Genomic DNA, 17588 nt, shown 5'->3' on the forward strand with positions numbered 1-17588 from the left:
GTTTCGGTGAACCATGGCCTTCGCATTCGGTGGTTATTGTGCCTCCCGTGGCATCCCCTTGGAATTTATGCAATAAAGTAACTATTGTGTTTGGTAATAGTTAAAGCTTAGTTGGGTTGCGTAGTTAGAAGGTGAGGAAATAATTTCTTTATTAATACCAAAAACATCACGAGTACATTTACAATATTCCAAGTACTTATAGAAGGGTCGGTTGGCTGGGAAAACCAACCAATGCATTCCCTCACCTCCTACCTACCCAACCCAACTAAGCTTTAACAAGTACCAAACACAATAGTTACTTTATTCTGACTAAAACCCTCTGTGATGTCTTCGAGATCCCCTTCAATTGGTTCTCACTCGACAAGTTGCCTTAACAATTGTCTTCATTCGACCTGCTATGCGAGAATCAAAGCTTCATGTGTGGCTTGCAGATCATCCATTTTCTCCTTTCTATTTCTATTTTTATTTAGTCAATTAGGCATTAATTTAGATAACCATCATAAGTAGTAAACAAAAAACTTTTTATTTATTTATACATTCATACACATGGATCGACTATGTGTAATGTCCCCGTTATAAAATAAATTAAACTTTGTAACGGGCCGATTGATTTAATTTATCTCAGTCCCATTTTTATTTTTGTGTTCTAAGTTTGTGTCGTCGTCGGCTATCTATGTACACCCTCGGAATGGTTCCCTGATGGGTATTTAAGCACGGCTTGTAGGAAATCTTAGGTATGCTTCAGATTATATTTCTCTGTACTACGAATTCCTATTGGAGTTTGGATTGTTCACCATTTCAAAAGTGAAAGATCTTCCCTATTTGGCTCATGCGGTTTTGGTGGGATTCAACTCTCACCCTATTCCGTTGTTGCATTGTACTTCTTCGCTCGGATCTGGCAAATCGGAGCACCATCATATTGCAAATAACTATTGGTTCGATCTATTCTTTGTTCTGGGCACTTCTATTTTGGTGTCTCTATTATTTTGTGGATTCCATCTACATTTTGTGTTTTGTGTATGAGCAACATTGTGTTTTCCGTCACCAACTGTGTGTTTCCGCACTGCTCATTCCTCACCCATCCACCCATCCGTGCTGTCCTTCACCTCCTTGTACGGCTTGGGCCTTCAAATCTGCCATTTGAGCCACCATACGGCTAACTACCCTCCTCAACCTCCCACCGTACGGATTGCCTCTCCATACCATAGGCCACCGGGGTCACCATACGGATTGGCAACCACCACGTACGGCCACACAACCTCCACCCTACGGATTGTCAGACTCCTGCGTACGGCTAGCAATCTCCACACCATATGGCATTTGCATCATCTTGTACAACCCATCTCCCCCTCACCGGTACAGACTACCCTGCCCACGTACGACCATACCACCATACGGCGCAATTCAAGTCTTTGCCTGCACTTGTCGACCGTATGGCTCAATTCAGAGTTGGCACATTGATTTAATGGCACATCGTAGGTTCGAAACATTACACCGTGTGACCATTACAGATTTACAAGTGTTCTTTTCATTTGCCACTCCTAAGGCTTAAAGCTCATGGGTTGGTCCTCTATTAGGCTTCATCACATTGTTCCTCCTCCTGACGATTGTTTCCAATAATGTTACTCAAAATCTACTAGCGGCATTACTCCCTCTCAGTTTCCTCCATTCGTCCCACCTGTGCGAGAAATGCTTGCGCAAAGAGATGGGGAAACTAGTGCAAGAGTTGCTTTACCACAGGGCTCACGTTCAAGGCATCCCAAACAATGTCCTCAGTAATTTCGTGCAGTAATTTCGTGCATATGGCCTCTCTCCGTATGAAAGTTTTGATAGTCAGAATGTGAAAGTTCTCTGTTCAAGCAAGTTCGCCTTCTAAGAGCTCCGTCTCCATCATCATTGGTTCTAAAATTCTCAAGAATGGCTATTCCCATTTATCCATCAAGTTCCATTCACTACGTTGTTCCTAGACTCAAGTGGCAATGGCGCCAAATGTTTACCCTCTGGGGTAACAGGAACTAATGCATAAGTACAGAACAAGATATTGAACACAAGAATTGTAGAGAATTCACAAGCAACTTATGTATTCATCAACCATCAAATGCAAGATTACATTTAAAATGCATAACATGTCCTTTTAGTAAATACGATTCATACATATAGTACCCGAAGGGGGTGCGAGGCGAACCATCACACCTGTATAACTTCCCTCATTTATGCCAAACTATCTAACTAGCCAATTTCCCGATCACATCCCATACCATTGCACAAAGTTTGCAAATGCATGCCCAATTGTAATAGTCATATAGTTGTCAAGGATAGAGAGATCACAGGACATATGAATAGGATGAATGATATGTAGGGCCCATGACCAAGGAAAACCTGAAAATACCAAGTCACTAAAGATTGTGGCATGAGAAAAGACAAAAGAATCCACACCGTGTTTGATGATACAGCTAGTAAACCTTAGTGAAAAAAACTATACACACTAGAATGCACACCAAATTTACACGATATCAAATATCGGGAGCACCACGCACTACTTTATCCCCAACAGAAGGATATTTTGTAGCATATTCTATCCTTCACAATGAATGGAATTTGTATCCTCCAACTTGAGCACCAATTGCCATATTTTACATTAAACTAGATAAAATTTGAAATGGGATTCAAATAACACAAACTAATTCTACTGCAATAACTTAAAATGGATTGTTGGAAAATATCTCCTAAGACCTAAAGTGCGGTGTGTACAAAAAATATAAAAAATCACAATTCACACACCTAAGGATTCCACTGAAATAACAGCAAAACTGTTCCATTATGGATCGACCTACATCTCAAACAAGATTTACATCTCCAAATGAGCTGTAACTTACCAACAGTAGCCACTGATGACAATGATTTAGAATAACTGAAGGGATTCGTGTAGACCATGCTTTTGTTAAACAGGTGCACATATAGCTGAAAAGGTTTACAGTGTACAGAAATCATGATTTAGAACTGTTAATTTAAATTATGTTATAAAAGGTGTCTGAACAGGTTGAGCTTTTCCCCTATTGAACATAAAGCCTTGGGACTCCCAAAATTCTATACATTCTATCTCAACATAGCTATGAGAGATCACAACATGCAAGACAGATGGCATGAATATTATACATTATTATATTTTTAATGCAGAAGAGAGCCATGTATTTCTCTTTTAAATGTGCTAACAATATAGCAATGTCTATCATGCACGCACGTCAAATTGTGTGAGAAATAATTTTCTCTACCTACAGGAACTGATTATCAAACTAGGCATTATAAGAAAGAAAACATCAAAATTAATAATATATGTTGATAGTAAAAGGAAAGATTTACAAATGAAAGCTCACCTGTACATTAAGGAAAAACACTCCTGCCACGGAAATTGCAAAAAGAGTACCCAGTGGACCATGTATACATTCTGTAAGATCAACAAACCACAATGCGCCCCCCTATATATAAATGAACAAATTATTATTCTAACCAAACAAAATGACGTATAAAATTATGTGTACGTCTCAAGAGTCAATATATAGGATTTTCTTCAACTCACTAATGAAAAAGCATGTTAATTTTTAAAAAAATTAAGCTATTGAAGGTCTACTGTATGATAAGCCTATTACTTCACAAATGGCATTAAATGTTATGTCCTAGAAAGAAGTACATCCATTCTATGCCAAAAATTATGCTTTCGCAGACATAAATCAAATATAATGAATGTATACCTCCAAAGAGAGTGTATAAGTGTAAAGTACATATAATGTGCCACAGATTACAATTTTCCTTTTTTTAGTGTTAAATGCATACCAGGTAATCAATTCTCTTTTCAATCCAACGTGGGGGTCATCTAACTCTTTTCATTTCTAATTTGAACGCCTAGATACTTGCACTAATCAGGGTTATACCAAACCAGCTAATCAATTCTCTTTTCAATCCCACGTGGGGGTCATCTAGGTCTATTTCCATTTCTGAATCGAACACTTGTGCACTTGCAATAATAAAGGTTTCCAGGAGTGGGGACAGGGGGACAGCATTATAAAATATAGGGAAAATTTTAAATATATAAGGAAATCTTAAATGTACATTTGAAAACATGGATAAAGCATACATATCTACATTATAGAATGTTAAGATATAACATTTGTTTTCAAATTCATTGTCAATACTCAATATGTATTCTGGAATCATTGTCAATATGCATGTAATATTTTAAAAATAAAATACAAAATGCCCAGAGGCTACACTGCTACCATAAAATATCATTTTCAATTACAACATCCAAATAGGGAAAAGAAAAGTACACTTCAGTAATGTCCCCATTTTTAGGATGAGATTTAGTGATAATAGAGTTAAAACATAAAATTAAATAAATAAATAATAAAATATGATAGCAATTATAATTATAATGAAATTTTATATAGTTATAATTACATCTAAAAAACTAAATTGTAAAAATAATAATAATATAGTTATATAAATTATTTATAACTATATAGAGAATTTTGACTAATAATATTACATGAGATTAGAATATAGAATAAATAAATAAATGATATTAAAATATTAATCAATTTGCAGTTTAGAACATATATTAATCATTCATTATACAACCATTAAAACAAAAGTATATTATACACAACTTCAGGGAGAGATGCTACACAGGTAATAAATTGGGGTAATCATAAAAGGAGAAAAATATAAAAAAATATATCACCTAGGCCAACGATAAGGAGGGGAAGACTAGACAGTAACAACATAAAGTATAAGTGCGCAATGAAGGCAATATAAATTATAGCAATCATATAGAGATTGTCAAGGGTGGGATATGACTGAAGAGCACAATTTAGTATGCACATTCAAAACCGTAATCCAAAGATATTAGAGAGCATTATTATTTGGAAAAGAGAGGCACAAACAATAGAGTAGGAAAGAAAGACCAATATGTAGTTTATATAATAGTGAATGGTATTGAGTGTAATGTCCCCATTTTTAGCAGTTCCTGTTGTGCATTGAGTCAGTTCATCATAGCGACCCTCGTAAGCTATCAGTGGGATTTGAAGGTCTCAATTGTGAAGTTATTTGGCTTTTCATTGGCCTACAGAAAGTTTTGACTCCATTTTGAGAGACGTACTATTTATAGTAAGTCATCCGTTGGTTCCCATGAGCTCTATTGAGTTAGAGGAGTTGGGTAATGCTCCAAAAATCACGGAGAAAGCGTCTACTTTTAGGTCACCCCGTTAGGTTCATTCATCATTTTTCTTCATCAAAATTGCTCCTATGTTGCCAAATTTTGATTATGGGCTTCTTCAGTCATTTTCGCAAGACAAGTAAATTATTATTATCCAACTGAATATGTTGAGGTTGCTATGTTTGCCAGTATTGTACTTTGGCTACCTTAGTAGCATAGCTCGTTGGAATCGGGTTGAAAAGTTTTATATCTTGGGCATAAGAAATGGTGGCCTTTTGTGTCACAATATTATATGGTTGAAAAGCTCATTTTTGGGAGCCAAAAGAAATTAATAAATTATATTATATGAAACTTTAATATATTTAATGTTATAAAATGATGTTGTGTTAAGGAAGCTTCTTATCTAAAGTTACGCTTGGGAAACTTGTGTCATTTGGCGATTATAAATATCAGCTTATTAGATGAGAAAAGCATCCGATTATCCGATTATTTGAAATGTTTATTTTGCTTTGTCGTCTTTGTGAGAGTTCTGATTTTTCAATTCCCTAGCTGAAGCATAAGGATTTGAAGCTGAGAGGGATTTGAATCACTGTTGGGGTATACTGATTTCATTTTATTATGAATATTTGTTGAGTCTCCTGTACTGTGATTATATGTGGCTGGGAGACATAAGTAATGCTGAGGGTATTGAATCCAGTTTAACATTATTATTTGCTCTTGCTAATCTGGCTGAGGGTTTGAGTTCTGAAATTGATCTAAATATAGTGGACAAATTGTTGTTGGGGTAGAGCAATTCATTTTTTGCTTCTCTTTGTTCTTACCGTGCCTGACAAGCCATTAATGCTGGAAGACTTTACTAGTATTGGGAATATCAATCGAGGCTGCTGTGAGTCTGTGACTACATCCTTCTGCGTCTGGGATTTACAATGACTTGCGCTCATTAAATCAGGGTTGCCATCCTTCCTAGGCAGCAATCTGCCTGGTATATATTCTGCAATTATTCTATACAGGCTCTGTCTAGGATTTCACAGACCTGCAATCATTTTTCGAGCAACAGCGAAGTGTATTTAGGGCCTGTGTCAAATACTGGAGGGGTTATAATCAGTTTTCAGGTCCCAGCATCATTTCAGAGGGCTTGCAAATTGCCCATTCTGGACCTGCAAATTAAGAGTCTGCAATTAATTTGGTGGATTGCGTGAGGGGAAATTAAGAGCCTGTAATCGACCATTCACAAGCTGGGTGACCAAGCAACATACATATTGGGCCATACTGGGTCTTGTTGTAGGTTGCAACCAGGTTTGCCTATATAAAAACATCTGCTGCAATTTGATTGGTAGCTCAGATATACAGGTTCCAATTTGCTTGTGAATTTCACGTAGAAGTTTTAAGAATTATTAAATAAAGATTGCAATTGTGTTCAATTTCAGAATTGGTCTGCTAGTGATTCACTTCATACTCTGTATTGATTCCAAGATCTCTGAATTTCATTTCGAACTCTGTGCATTGGAACGAGACAACTAGAAAAGAATTGAATTGACTTCAGTTGTTAGACCAATCAGAATTTGGACTTAAGAAGACATCAGCTGTTTGTTGTATATTGAATTGCTAAGTTTGTTTGACCAGTGTTTGACAGAATTTCAACTACTGATTTAGTAAAGATATTGATGTTGTTAAAGTTATAACCGGGTTGGGGGCTATTACAGTGGTCTCAGAGCGGTTTCCTACCACCATGCAGGAATTGGGCTCAGATTTATTTGATGATTGATTTGTGCAGGAGTTGATAGCAATTGTTTGGTTTCGCATTTAGTAGTTATGGATAGTGATAGAAGATTCATTTCGGGTAGACATTATACCCACAGAGGGCGTACTTCACCACCTAGGAATGAAGAACATGTGATACAGTTTCGTATTCTGAAGCAGTTGAATGTGTTACTAAATGAGTTAAGTCAAAATCACAAAATGCTGACCCAACTGATTTCAAGTCTGAGATTTGAGCAAAGCATGATATCAGTTTTCCGAAGAGAGAAATGCAATGATAAAGTGGTGGCTACAGATGTGTGGGACATTCGTTATGAGACACCACATGAATTGGACACAAAGGATGTCAATTGTGATGAGAATTCATGGCAAGTTGAGTCGGATGATGCAATTATTGGCACGAGTTCCCAAGATCATGTATTTGATGGCGATGCAACGATAGTGGGAGTAGGAGCATGCGATGATACAGTGATATCGGCAGCTACTTCTATGCCACTTGAGCCATCTATCGAGGAATTTAGCAATATGCATGTGGTTGTTGATGTGCGTTCTGATGATAGATCACATATTTATGATTATGAGGTGAGTGATGTCGAGACAGAGTCATCTTATATTACGGATCAACTCAATCTTCAGATTCATTTGATGGACAATCCTATGTTTGAGATGGATTCGGTATTGTCTTATGACAATCCGTTTTGTCTTATGACAATCCGTTTTGTCTTATGACAATCCGTTTTGTCTTATGACAATCCGTTTTTTGACATTGATGTTGATCACTCACCCGAGTGAAGCTAGGCTCAGTTTTCACCATCTACAGATTTGATCCAATTCTTTGTTGCAGTAGTTGGTGATGTTCCTATGTCCACAGATTTTGATGTGGCTACTCCTATTGCTGATAAAGTCGGCATTAGTGCATATAGTTCTCTAGTAGCTACGTCTTTTCCAGGGATTGTTGGTGATGATCAAGGTTCCAGTCCAGTGTATATTATGTGGATAGATACAAGGAAGAAAAGTATATTGAGATCTCCTGTGGACTTGTCTTCTGGTGATATCTTAACTTCTACAACATCAAGATAGGTTCTAGGTAAGATATGTTGTTGCTCCCGATGATGTTAGTGGTCTGCAATTTGTTCAGTGTTGACAGGGATGACACGCACTTCTTCATTTGAGATCATGGTGGAGGTTGGAGTTCAATGAGTTGTCGAATTGCTTGAGAACAAGCAATCTTGAGGAAGGAAGACTGTAATGTCCCCATTTTTAGAAGTTCTACGTCGTGGAATGAGTCAATTCATCATAGAGACCCTCGTGACTTGATAATGGGATTTGAGGGTCTCAATTGTTAAGTTATTTGGCTTTCCAGTGGCCTATGGAGATTTTTGGCTCTGTTTTGAGGGACTTACCACTTATAGTAATGTCAAAAGTTAGTTTCGATGAGCTTAGTTGAGTTAGAGGAGTCAGGTGATGCTCTCAATTTTTTTTTCTGGCTTCTAGTTTGGGCTCCAAGAATCTTGGAAAGAGCGTGTATTTTTAGTAAGTTACCCCATCAGGTTCATTCATCGTTTTCCTTCATAAGGATCGCTCATGTGTTGTCAGATTTCGATTTTGATGCTTCTTCAATCATTTTTGCAAGGCGAGTTAATTATTATTCTTATTCAACTCAATATGTTGAGGTTGCTATTTTTGCTAGTATTGTACTTTGGCTACCTTACTATCATAGCTCGTTGGAATCAAGTTGGGAAGTGTTGAATCTTGAGCAAGTTCATTGTCACCACAAACTGTAGGTAGCAGTACAAAACGTTTTCAAATTAGTTTCGCATTTCTCTAAGTTGAATTTGTTATTCAATTGCTTAACATTAATCGATCAATCAACTCCAATTCACGTGGCAAATTCTTTAAAGAAAGGCTTTTCTCAAGGTTTTTTTTTTCTATTTGTCGAGCCTATGCATGATTTTTGAGGCCTTCTTCATCCTTTCTTTCATTTTGAGTGTGTGTTTCTTGATTTTTAACCATTTGGTTTTGCTCAAGTCTTTGCTTTCAATTTTCCTTTCGATTTGATCTTAGAGCTTAATCGGAGTCGTCAATCAAAAGATATGACCAATTTAGTACCCAAAAAGTGGACCTTTTTGATGCAACTACACGAATTTAAAATATCATGTTATATTTTTAATTTGACATTCACTTTTTGAAAAATATAACTTAAATTCACTTTATGTTACTGTCATGTCCCCAATTTCTGCCATTCCTTAGTGACAACATTTCTAGCAGGGTTGGTCTATTATCTGGTTCCCATAGGCCAGCAGAGTGTAGAGGGAACCAACCCAGGGACTTTGAGAGTCATGCATGAGCTTCCCAAATAGTTTGGAGCAGTGGACAACAGTTTCCTACAATTTAGGAGGGATTCCTAATTTGTAGGGATTGACTAGGAGTTGTCTAGGAGGCATTTGGAGACCTTGGCGAACATTTTGGAGACTTAGAGTGCATCTCCTATTTTTTAGGAGGCATTCCTATTTTTTAGGAGGAACTCCCAGTTCAGTGACAGTTCTCTCAGAGGTACACAGCAGGGGAGTCATTAGGACTCAATTTTGGTTGATTGGGGTTGTCTCCTACTTTTTAGGAGCATCCCCAAATTTTAGGATGGACTACCAGTTGACACATCTTGTCTAGCATCAGTCATAGACAGGTGACAAGGTCAGATTCATGTTTGATTGGTCATTTTGGGCCTTTTGGGACCATTTGAGAAATATTTTAATATATTTAAATATTTCCTAAGTTGGTGATTAAATAAATTAAATAAGGTTAAGTTTTAGCCATTTTGGAGTACTAAGGGGTTTTTTGGCCTCATCTGGATGCGCATCCTATGGTGTGATAGCTCGTTGGAAAGGTCTCAAAATTCTCTAAATCTTTCTCTTTGGTCTCAGGACATTTCAGTGAATGGAATTCTATCTATGAGGAAAAAGGTCATTTTCTAGTAACATGACTACTTTAAAATAAGAAATTATAACATTTTCACTACGCAACACCACTTGGAGACACTTAGGGTTCGATTTGCAATTGAGAGGGGGTTATAAGGAGATGGAAGCTTCATTCTAAGATCATTTTTTGCATATTGAAAAACTTGTTTTTGTAAATTGGCTCTGAGAGAGCAATTCTTCATCTGGGACGCAAACCCCAGGTTTTGGATTTGTTGGGACGTAGCCCTCAGCAGTTATTGGCATTGGATTCTTCAGACAGTGTGCGTTGCTATCAGGGATAGAGTACACCATTCTTTATTGTGGATTCAAGTTGCAGATTTATGGTTTCAGCGTTGCAGATTGATTCTTTCAGCTGGGACGTGATTCCTTGCAGTCTTACGGCTGCCATTTGCAACAGTTTGGCATCATTGTCGGATGTAAGCTCTTTGGAACTGCATTGGATTTATTATTTGACTTTATAAATCAGAAATCTGCCTGGTACGATTTATAGCAATTCTGATTTGGTTCTATGTTCTTATTTATTTTCAGTCTCCTCTCATGTTTATTGTTCATTATTCATTACTATTGTGAAAACTATCAAAAAACACAAAACAAAAACAAAACCTTCTGCAACTTCTGTCTATTCTCAAAGACCATCAAAGAAATCACAGGAAAATATAGTTTATTAATTTAAAAACTACAGCAAATCAGCAAGGGCATCTATCAGGGATCTTTCAGTTACGTTTTTAAGTTACTTTATCATTTAATTTTTCACTTAAGTGACTATATTAACTATATAGTTTAATTTAGTTTTTGATATTTAAATCAAATGCTCTAGTAAATATTACTTATTAAATGTATTTACACATTATATTGTTAATCTGATAATGTAAATATAATTTGTCCGACTTAAGTAATATTTTATCAAAATTAAATTGACATGTGCTTGAAAAAATACTTAAATTTATAAAATCATTTAAAAGTGGACTTTTTTATCATTGCATGTAAACTCGCTTAAAATGTACAATGACATCAAAAAGTTGAGCTAGATGTGTTATATGCATATGCACCAAAAAGGTACCTTTTTTGCCTTGGGAGAGCCCATTACATGTAATGGCCTCTAAAAGGTGTGTTTTGCACCAAAGACATGTAATTGCACCTCCAAAACCCGTTTTTGGGCAAAAAGCATGTTTTTAAATCATGCATATGCACCAAAAAGGTGCATTTTTTCCTTGGGAGAGCCCATTACATGTTTTTAAAACAACGTAATGGCCTCTAAAAGGTGCGTTTTGCTCCATGTTGCATTTTTAATATATGCAAACACCTCCAAAAGGTGTGTTTTGCTCTCAAACACATGCATTTGATCTTCCCAAACCCGTTTTTGATAAATTTCATGCAGTTGCCCTCCAAGAACCCGTTTTTCACTCAAATACTTGGATTTGATCATGGAATGATGTGAGAATCCCAAACAGGAGAGGCAATTTTGCATCCTTTGGCATTTTCATGCTATGGATGTTTGATTTCATGCTAAAAATGTTCCTTTTATGACGATTTGCATTCACGTTTTTCTTTAAAAACGTCCATTTTAGAGTTGATTTAATCATGTTTTTGCTTGAAGAAGGGTCATTTTGGCATATTCATTCATCTTCAATACATCAAAGGGCACGTTTTTGCATTCAAAGGTCAAAAATGACTTGTGAAATGGCAGATTTGAACCACATTTTTACCCAAAAACGTCTCATAATTCGCATTTAACAAAAATGTTGGTAGTTTGAGAGAGTTTAGGGCACGTTTTTGGCATTGTGCATTAAAAACGCCTCATTTGCTACCCCTTACAAATTCCTCTTGCAATGTTTGAAAAGATCTATGTTTGTTGGACAATTTTAAAATATTGAACTTTTCCCTCCCTTCATTTTTGGCACATAATCATGTAAGTGGGCATTTTCCTTCTTGTTAATTAATTTGTGCTTATCATGCTGATTTTATGCATGTTTTAGCTTGATAATTTACACTTGTTGAATTTGTTGCCATGGAAAGTGTATTATTCCTTTTAAAATGATGAAATGATTCATTTTCATGTTTTTGGTTTTCTCCCAAACTCCAAACTCGAAATTACATGTTGAACAGCTTTGCTTGTTGGCATGTTTGAGGCTTTTGCCAAAGGTACGTTCTTCTTTTGAAATTTGCTTTTGTGTTATGTGTGTTTGGTTTTTAGTTTTTCTTCGTTTTGGAGAAGTTGCGCGTTCATTCCCAAGAACTTGGTCATGTTTCACTTCATTCCACCTTACATTTCATGCAAAAGCATCATCACATTCTATTTCCATCTTTCCATGCCACGACACTTCGCATCTCATTCATCAAAATGTCTTTCATCTCATTCATCATCCGCATGTACATGTAGTTTCATTTTCCATTTTCATTTCCACTCATCTCACTTTCCATATCTAATCGCACAACATGATCACATGAAAAGTATTACATGTAATTGCATCTCTAAAACCCATTTTTGACTTAAAGTCACCTTTTTGAAAGGTCAAAACTATCATATGCATGTTTTCCCATGTACTTTGACTTCACCTTTTCACAAAGACAACTATAAAGTTCACTTCACCTCAAGTTACATTGCATTTCTATGTTTCCATATGCACTTACACCTCCATGAGTAAATAAATGTTATTCCACTTCTCGTGTCATTACACATTTCATCTCATCCATTATCCGCACTTACATGTAAGCTCATTCTTCATCCACATTTGCATGTCATCTCACTTTCCATTCTTCATTACATGTTGCATTTACATGTAATCCATTTTCCGTGCAATGACATCTTGCAGCCTAAGTCACTTTTTGAAAGTCAACAATTTTTATTCGCACACATTCCAATGCATTCCACCTTCACACTTATCCATCTCCTTCAATTTTCACTTCCATAATAGTTCACTCCATCTTCCATTTTCATCCACTGCATATGTATGATGTCTCTTTTTGAGATTATCTTATCGGGTCTACAAATCTAATCCATATTCGAACCTTTGTTGCTGACCAAGAGTCAACCTTTTATAATGATTTCCTCTAATGATGTGTTTATGTTTTGGGATTTCTATGTTGCAGCACAAGCGCAAGAGATGCCCTCACCATCTATAAATCTAAGGAAAAAATTAAATACCAGTATGATAAAGAGTTGGCTCATGCAATTCCATCTCAAGTCATCCATTCTTGACGTGTTAGACACGAAGCTCAAACATGTGGACATGATTGATTTTCTACGAAGAATAGAAACTTTTGTTGGTCATGAGATGAAACATATCAAGAGAAGTCATATTCACTTGATGTTTAAATTTCCCATGGCTGTCATGGAACCTGAGTTTGTTCTCGGATGTGCAAAACTTTTCAGCGAAAAGTCAAAGACGATCAAGGAGGTTGATGGCAGAGTCATTATTAGTCTTGATCCAGAAGTTAATTAGCAAATTTTCGAAGTGCCACACAATGCGGAATGCGTAGATCTAACCAAAGAATCATCTTTGGAAATATGGAATTTGAAAAAAGGAGATTATCAGAAATATGAAAATCAATATTGGTTGGATACTAAGAGAAACAACTTCTCCAGATGGCCAAAGACCATTCACAGATCTAATTTCAAGCAGGAGTACAAAGATCTTATCATTCTTCTCAATACTGTTTGTGGTCTTAAAGATTCCACCGATTTTGAACCCTGGATGTATAAATTCATCTTCCAAATCATGGAGAATAAAGAACATATCTTTTGGAGAGAACTGATTAGCACTGAATTCTATCAACAATTGCTCAATGTAGGGACTTCAATACCTTTCTACATGAATTCGTACCTTGTTTATATTGTTGTTGCCATGGGATCTTTCTTTGGGCTCTCAACCAAAGGGGACCGTCTTCAGATTCTAGTTTGGGATTACTATGATTAGATCACTTTGGCTAATAGTAAGTTCCATTACAAAAGAGTTGAAGATGCTTTCTTTGGACATTTCTGTTGTTTTTTGATAGACAATTATCTATCAAAAGGGTATCTAATGAAGCTTGGGAAAAGGTAAATCAGTATGGTTGTATCTTTATCCAGTTTCCAACTTTTACTTATTTGAGAGTTGGATACTTTAAAGGTGAGTCATATGCCTTACCTAGATATGCACAACGGATGGAGGCCATTTTCCAACATGATGACATTACATGGGCTGCACATTGCTTTATTTTGGTAGTACAAATAAAAAGACAACGGGCATACCACCAAGATGATGATCTATGGACTAGCTTGAATACCGATGATAGAAAAATTGCAGACAATTGCACATTGCTTTATTTCGGTAGAATAAATAAAAGAATAACAAACATAACACCAAGATGATGATCTACGAGCTATCTTGAATACCCATCATAAAAAAAAATTGCAGACATCCCTCCTGGCATACCTACCTATCATGGTTTTGAGCATACCATCGAGTTAGAAGCCAATACCAAACCAATTATCATACTACCATACCGTCATCCCCAAAAATTCAAAGATGAGAGTGAGAAGACGATTTAGGAGCTGCACGAGAAAAGATGGAACCGTCCTAGCTCTAACTCTTTTGCATCATCAATGGTATTGGTGAAAAAGAAGAATGGAACGTTATGCATGTGTGTGGTATCATGTCCCCAAATTTTAATATGATAATTAAATTTAATTAATTATTTAATTGGTCCCAAAATTTTAAATCATATAATAAAAGAACCTTTAGTTAGTTACTTTAATTAATTAAGATGGTGCCCAAGTTAATAATGTGTATGTGTGGTTCCAATTGATTTATTCTATCTTGGACCCATTTTTATTTAATTGTTTCCATAGGTGTGGCCGTCGGCTATCTTTGTATACCCTTGGGAAGTTCTTCCGAAGGGTATTTAAACACGGCATGTAGGTTATAGTTGGTATGAGATTTGAATTATATTTTTTGATACTGCAAATTCTAGTTGGGATTCTCTGTTGTTTGTCATTTCAAAAGTGCAAGATCTTCCCTACTTGGCTTTCCGAATTCGGTGGGATTCAACCCTCACCCTATTCCATTGCCTGGAATACTTTGCTCACATCTAGCAAATCTAGAGCGCCATCCTCGTCTGCGAATATACATTTCATGTGTCATTATCTCTACTGGCATTTTATCTATCATTTGTATCTGGCAAATCTGAAGTCCTATAATGTTATTTCCCTACGTGCAATCACCTACAATATAATTGTTATTGTGTAATGTCCCTATTAGGATCCCTTCTATATTTTGACTTTTATGTCAACTTAAAGTGTAAGAGGTCCATTTCTAATAACAAACTCTCTCTTTTTTTTTTTAAGCACAATTTCCTTTGCAACTAGTAATGATGATGGCAATCGTGATTTATTTTAAGAATGATAAATTAAACTGTGATGGCCTTGATGGTAATGGCTTAAGGTTTGTCTTGAATGCACAAGTAGTTAACTCATTCCACTCTTTATCTAATAGATGTTCTACCAATTAACAATTAGCTCTATTTCAAACAATGTCAATAATAATGAAATTATATATTGCGGATGTATAATTATTCCTCTTATGAAAACTTCGTTTGGATGAGTTGTATGTTATATTTGTCTGGTTTACAAATAATAAGTGGGAAATGGTTTTTAATCATCACTTGTAGGGATGTTATTTTGATTTCTGGACCAATATTATGCAATGTTCGACTTCTTGATTTTTTTAATCCTTCGGTTATCTACCACTAGTTATAGTATGAGACAATTTGCCCTCGTAGATCAATTTGACACTGTCAAAATAAATTTGTAGTAATATCCCTGCTAAATGTTCACCTTGATCATCCTTAATATATTTCTTTCTCTCCCAATTACTCTCTCAGCTATTTGACGACCTTCCTTAGATATGTGTCGAAGCACGTATCTTTTATCCTGTTGTTTGCAGCTCTTACCAGTAACAGATTTTGCAGCCACGATAGCTAGAAATGGTGTCTGTATGTTCCGCGAAACTGATCACCACCTTAAACCAGAACACTGCTTCTCTATGCGTGATCACAGCCACTTCTATGCTTGACATTATGCAATATCGGCATCCAAAATGATGCCAATGACTAAAGGTCTATTATTTATGTGTTTTTACCGATCTTAGTATCAACGTTCGTCTTCGTTGTTCTATGTTCTTCGATCTCTCCCTTTCTCACGTGCATCGCTGAAGCTGATAAACCGTGATGATCATCCCCCTTGACTGGTCATAGCATGGGTATAAATATCATGCTCAGTCCAAGAGTCACGACTGTTGGCCTTGGTTGTGACCATCACTTTATAAATCCCTTTTTATATTATTTATATGTTTTATAATTGAAGATTATATTATTTGTAAATTGTAATGTTTACAATTATATTTTTATTTGTTATAATATTTTAATAACACTTATCTAATATATTATTAGGTAGATAAATGTTTAATATAATATTATATTAATAATAGATTATATTGTATTGATTTAACATATGATATTATATAATTATGTAGCAATATTATTATTATTTATTTATTTGGCAATTATATTCATTTATTAAGATTTAAATATCATTATAGTCATAATTGATTATATTTTATTATTTATTATTTAAATATTATATTGATCATTGTGTAATTGTTTTACTTAATTTGACCTCTGAGATCGAGGATATCACAGTCCATCCCACCCCAAATTGCTTGTCCTCAAGCAATTTAAATATTCCATATGAGAGATTGCGTGCTATGTTGATATTCATTTCGATGATGTGCAACAATAATTTTAATTTGAGATTAGAACGACACATAAATCTATCAAATTAGAAAAAAAAAAAATTTAATATTACCAAAGGACTGAGAATAATTCAAAGAAAGACAAACTTACCTTTGATGTATTAGGTACTTCCCGCTCTTCCTTTGGTGCATGACAAGTCTTGATGAGTAACCCTTATAAGCTTTGGTAGAGACTTTATCTCTTCCAAATCCTTAAGGATACCCTCTTTGCTATGCAATTGTAAACCTTAGGGGAGACTTTATCTTACCCTAGGCCTCTATGAATATCCTTTTGGAAAAGACTCATCTCTATGATCCCTAGGAGAGACTTTATCTCATCCGAGGTCACTAGGGATATTCCTTTAGAATTATCCCTCTCTATTTAATTCTTAGGAGAGACTTTATCTCATCCTAAGGCCTCTATGAGTATCCCTTTAGGATCTACCCATCTTTGTGGACAGCGGGGAGACTTTATCTCATCCCGAGTCACTAAGGATATCCCTTTAGGAGTATCCTTCTCTATTTAATCCATAGGAGAGACTTTATCTCATCCTAAGGCCTTTCGGGGTATCCCCTTTAAGGTTACCCATTTCTATAAATCTTGGGAGAGACTTTATCCCTTCCCAAGTCCTTAGAAGTGTATGATCTCTGTAGTTTTATACAAGAAAGATTTGAGTATAAATACAATTGAAGAGTTGTATTAAAATAATTATTACAGATTCTCCTAATTAATTACTAGGTATACCTACAACTGAAGTTGGATAATCCCTTCCATTCTTCTCTATTGTTGATTACTAATTCCCTTTTCGAATTCATGCATCAAGTGGAATCTCTTCAAAGGACCATCAGTTCTCTCCTTCATTTTGTGCTTAG

At 35.7% G+C, this 17588-nt stretch overlaps 1 protein-coding gene across 3 annotated transcripts in view; it reads right to left on the bottom strand.

The window, feature by feature from the left end:
- The window catches only part of LOC149540847 (ALBINO3-like protein 2, chloroplastic), a 288924-nt gene that overhangs the window by 206722 nt on the left and 64614 nt on the right, over positions 1-17588 (bottom strand). For all 3 annotated transcript variants that reach the window (XM_089801913.1, XM_089801912.1, XM_089801911.1), the window contains exon 5: positions 3375-3476. In XM_089801913.1, coding sequence (XP_089658039.1) covers positions 3375-3476 — 102 coding nt within the window. The remainder of the gene's footprint in view (positions 1-3374; positions 3477-17588) is intronic.

Source organism: Cupressus sempervirens, chromosome 9, assembly GCF_028749045.1.
Source record: "Cupressus sempervirens isolate cs-2001-9-10 chromosome 9, ASM2874904v1, whole genome shotgun sequence".
In the NCBI taxonomy this organism is placed as follows: Eukaryota; Viridiplantae; Streptophyta; class Pinopsida; order Cupressales; family Cupressaceae; genus Cupressus; species Cupressus sempervirens.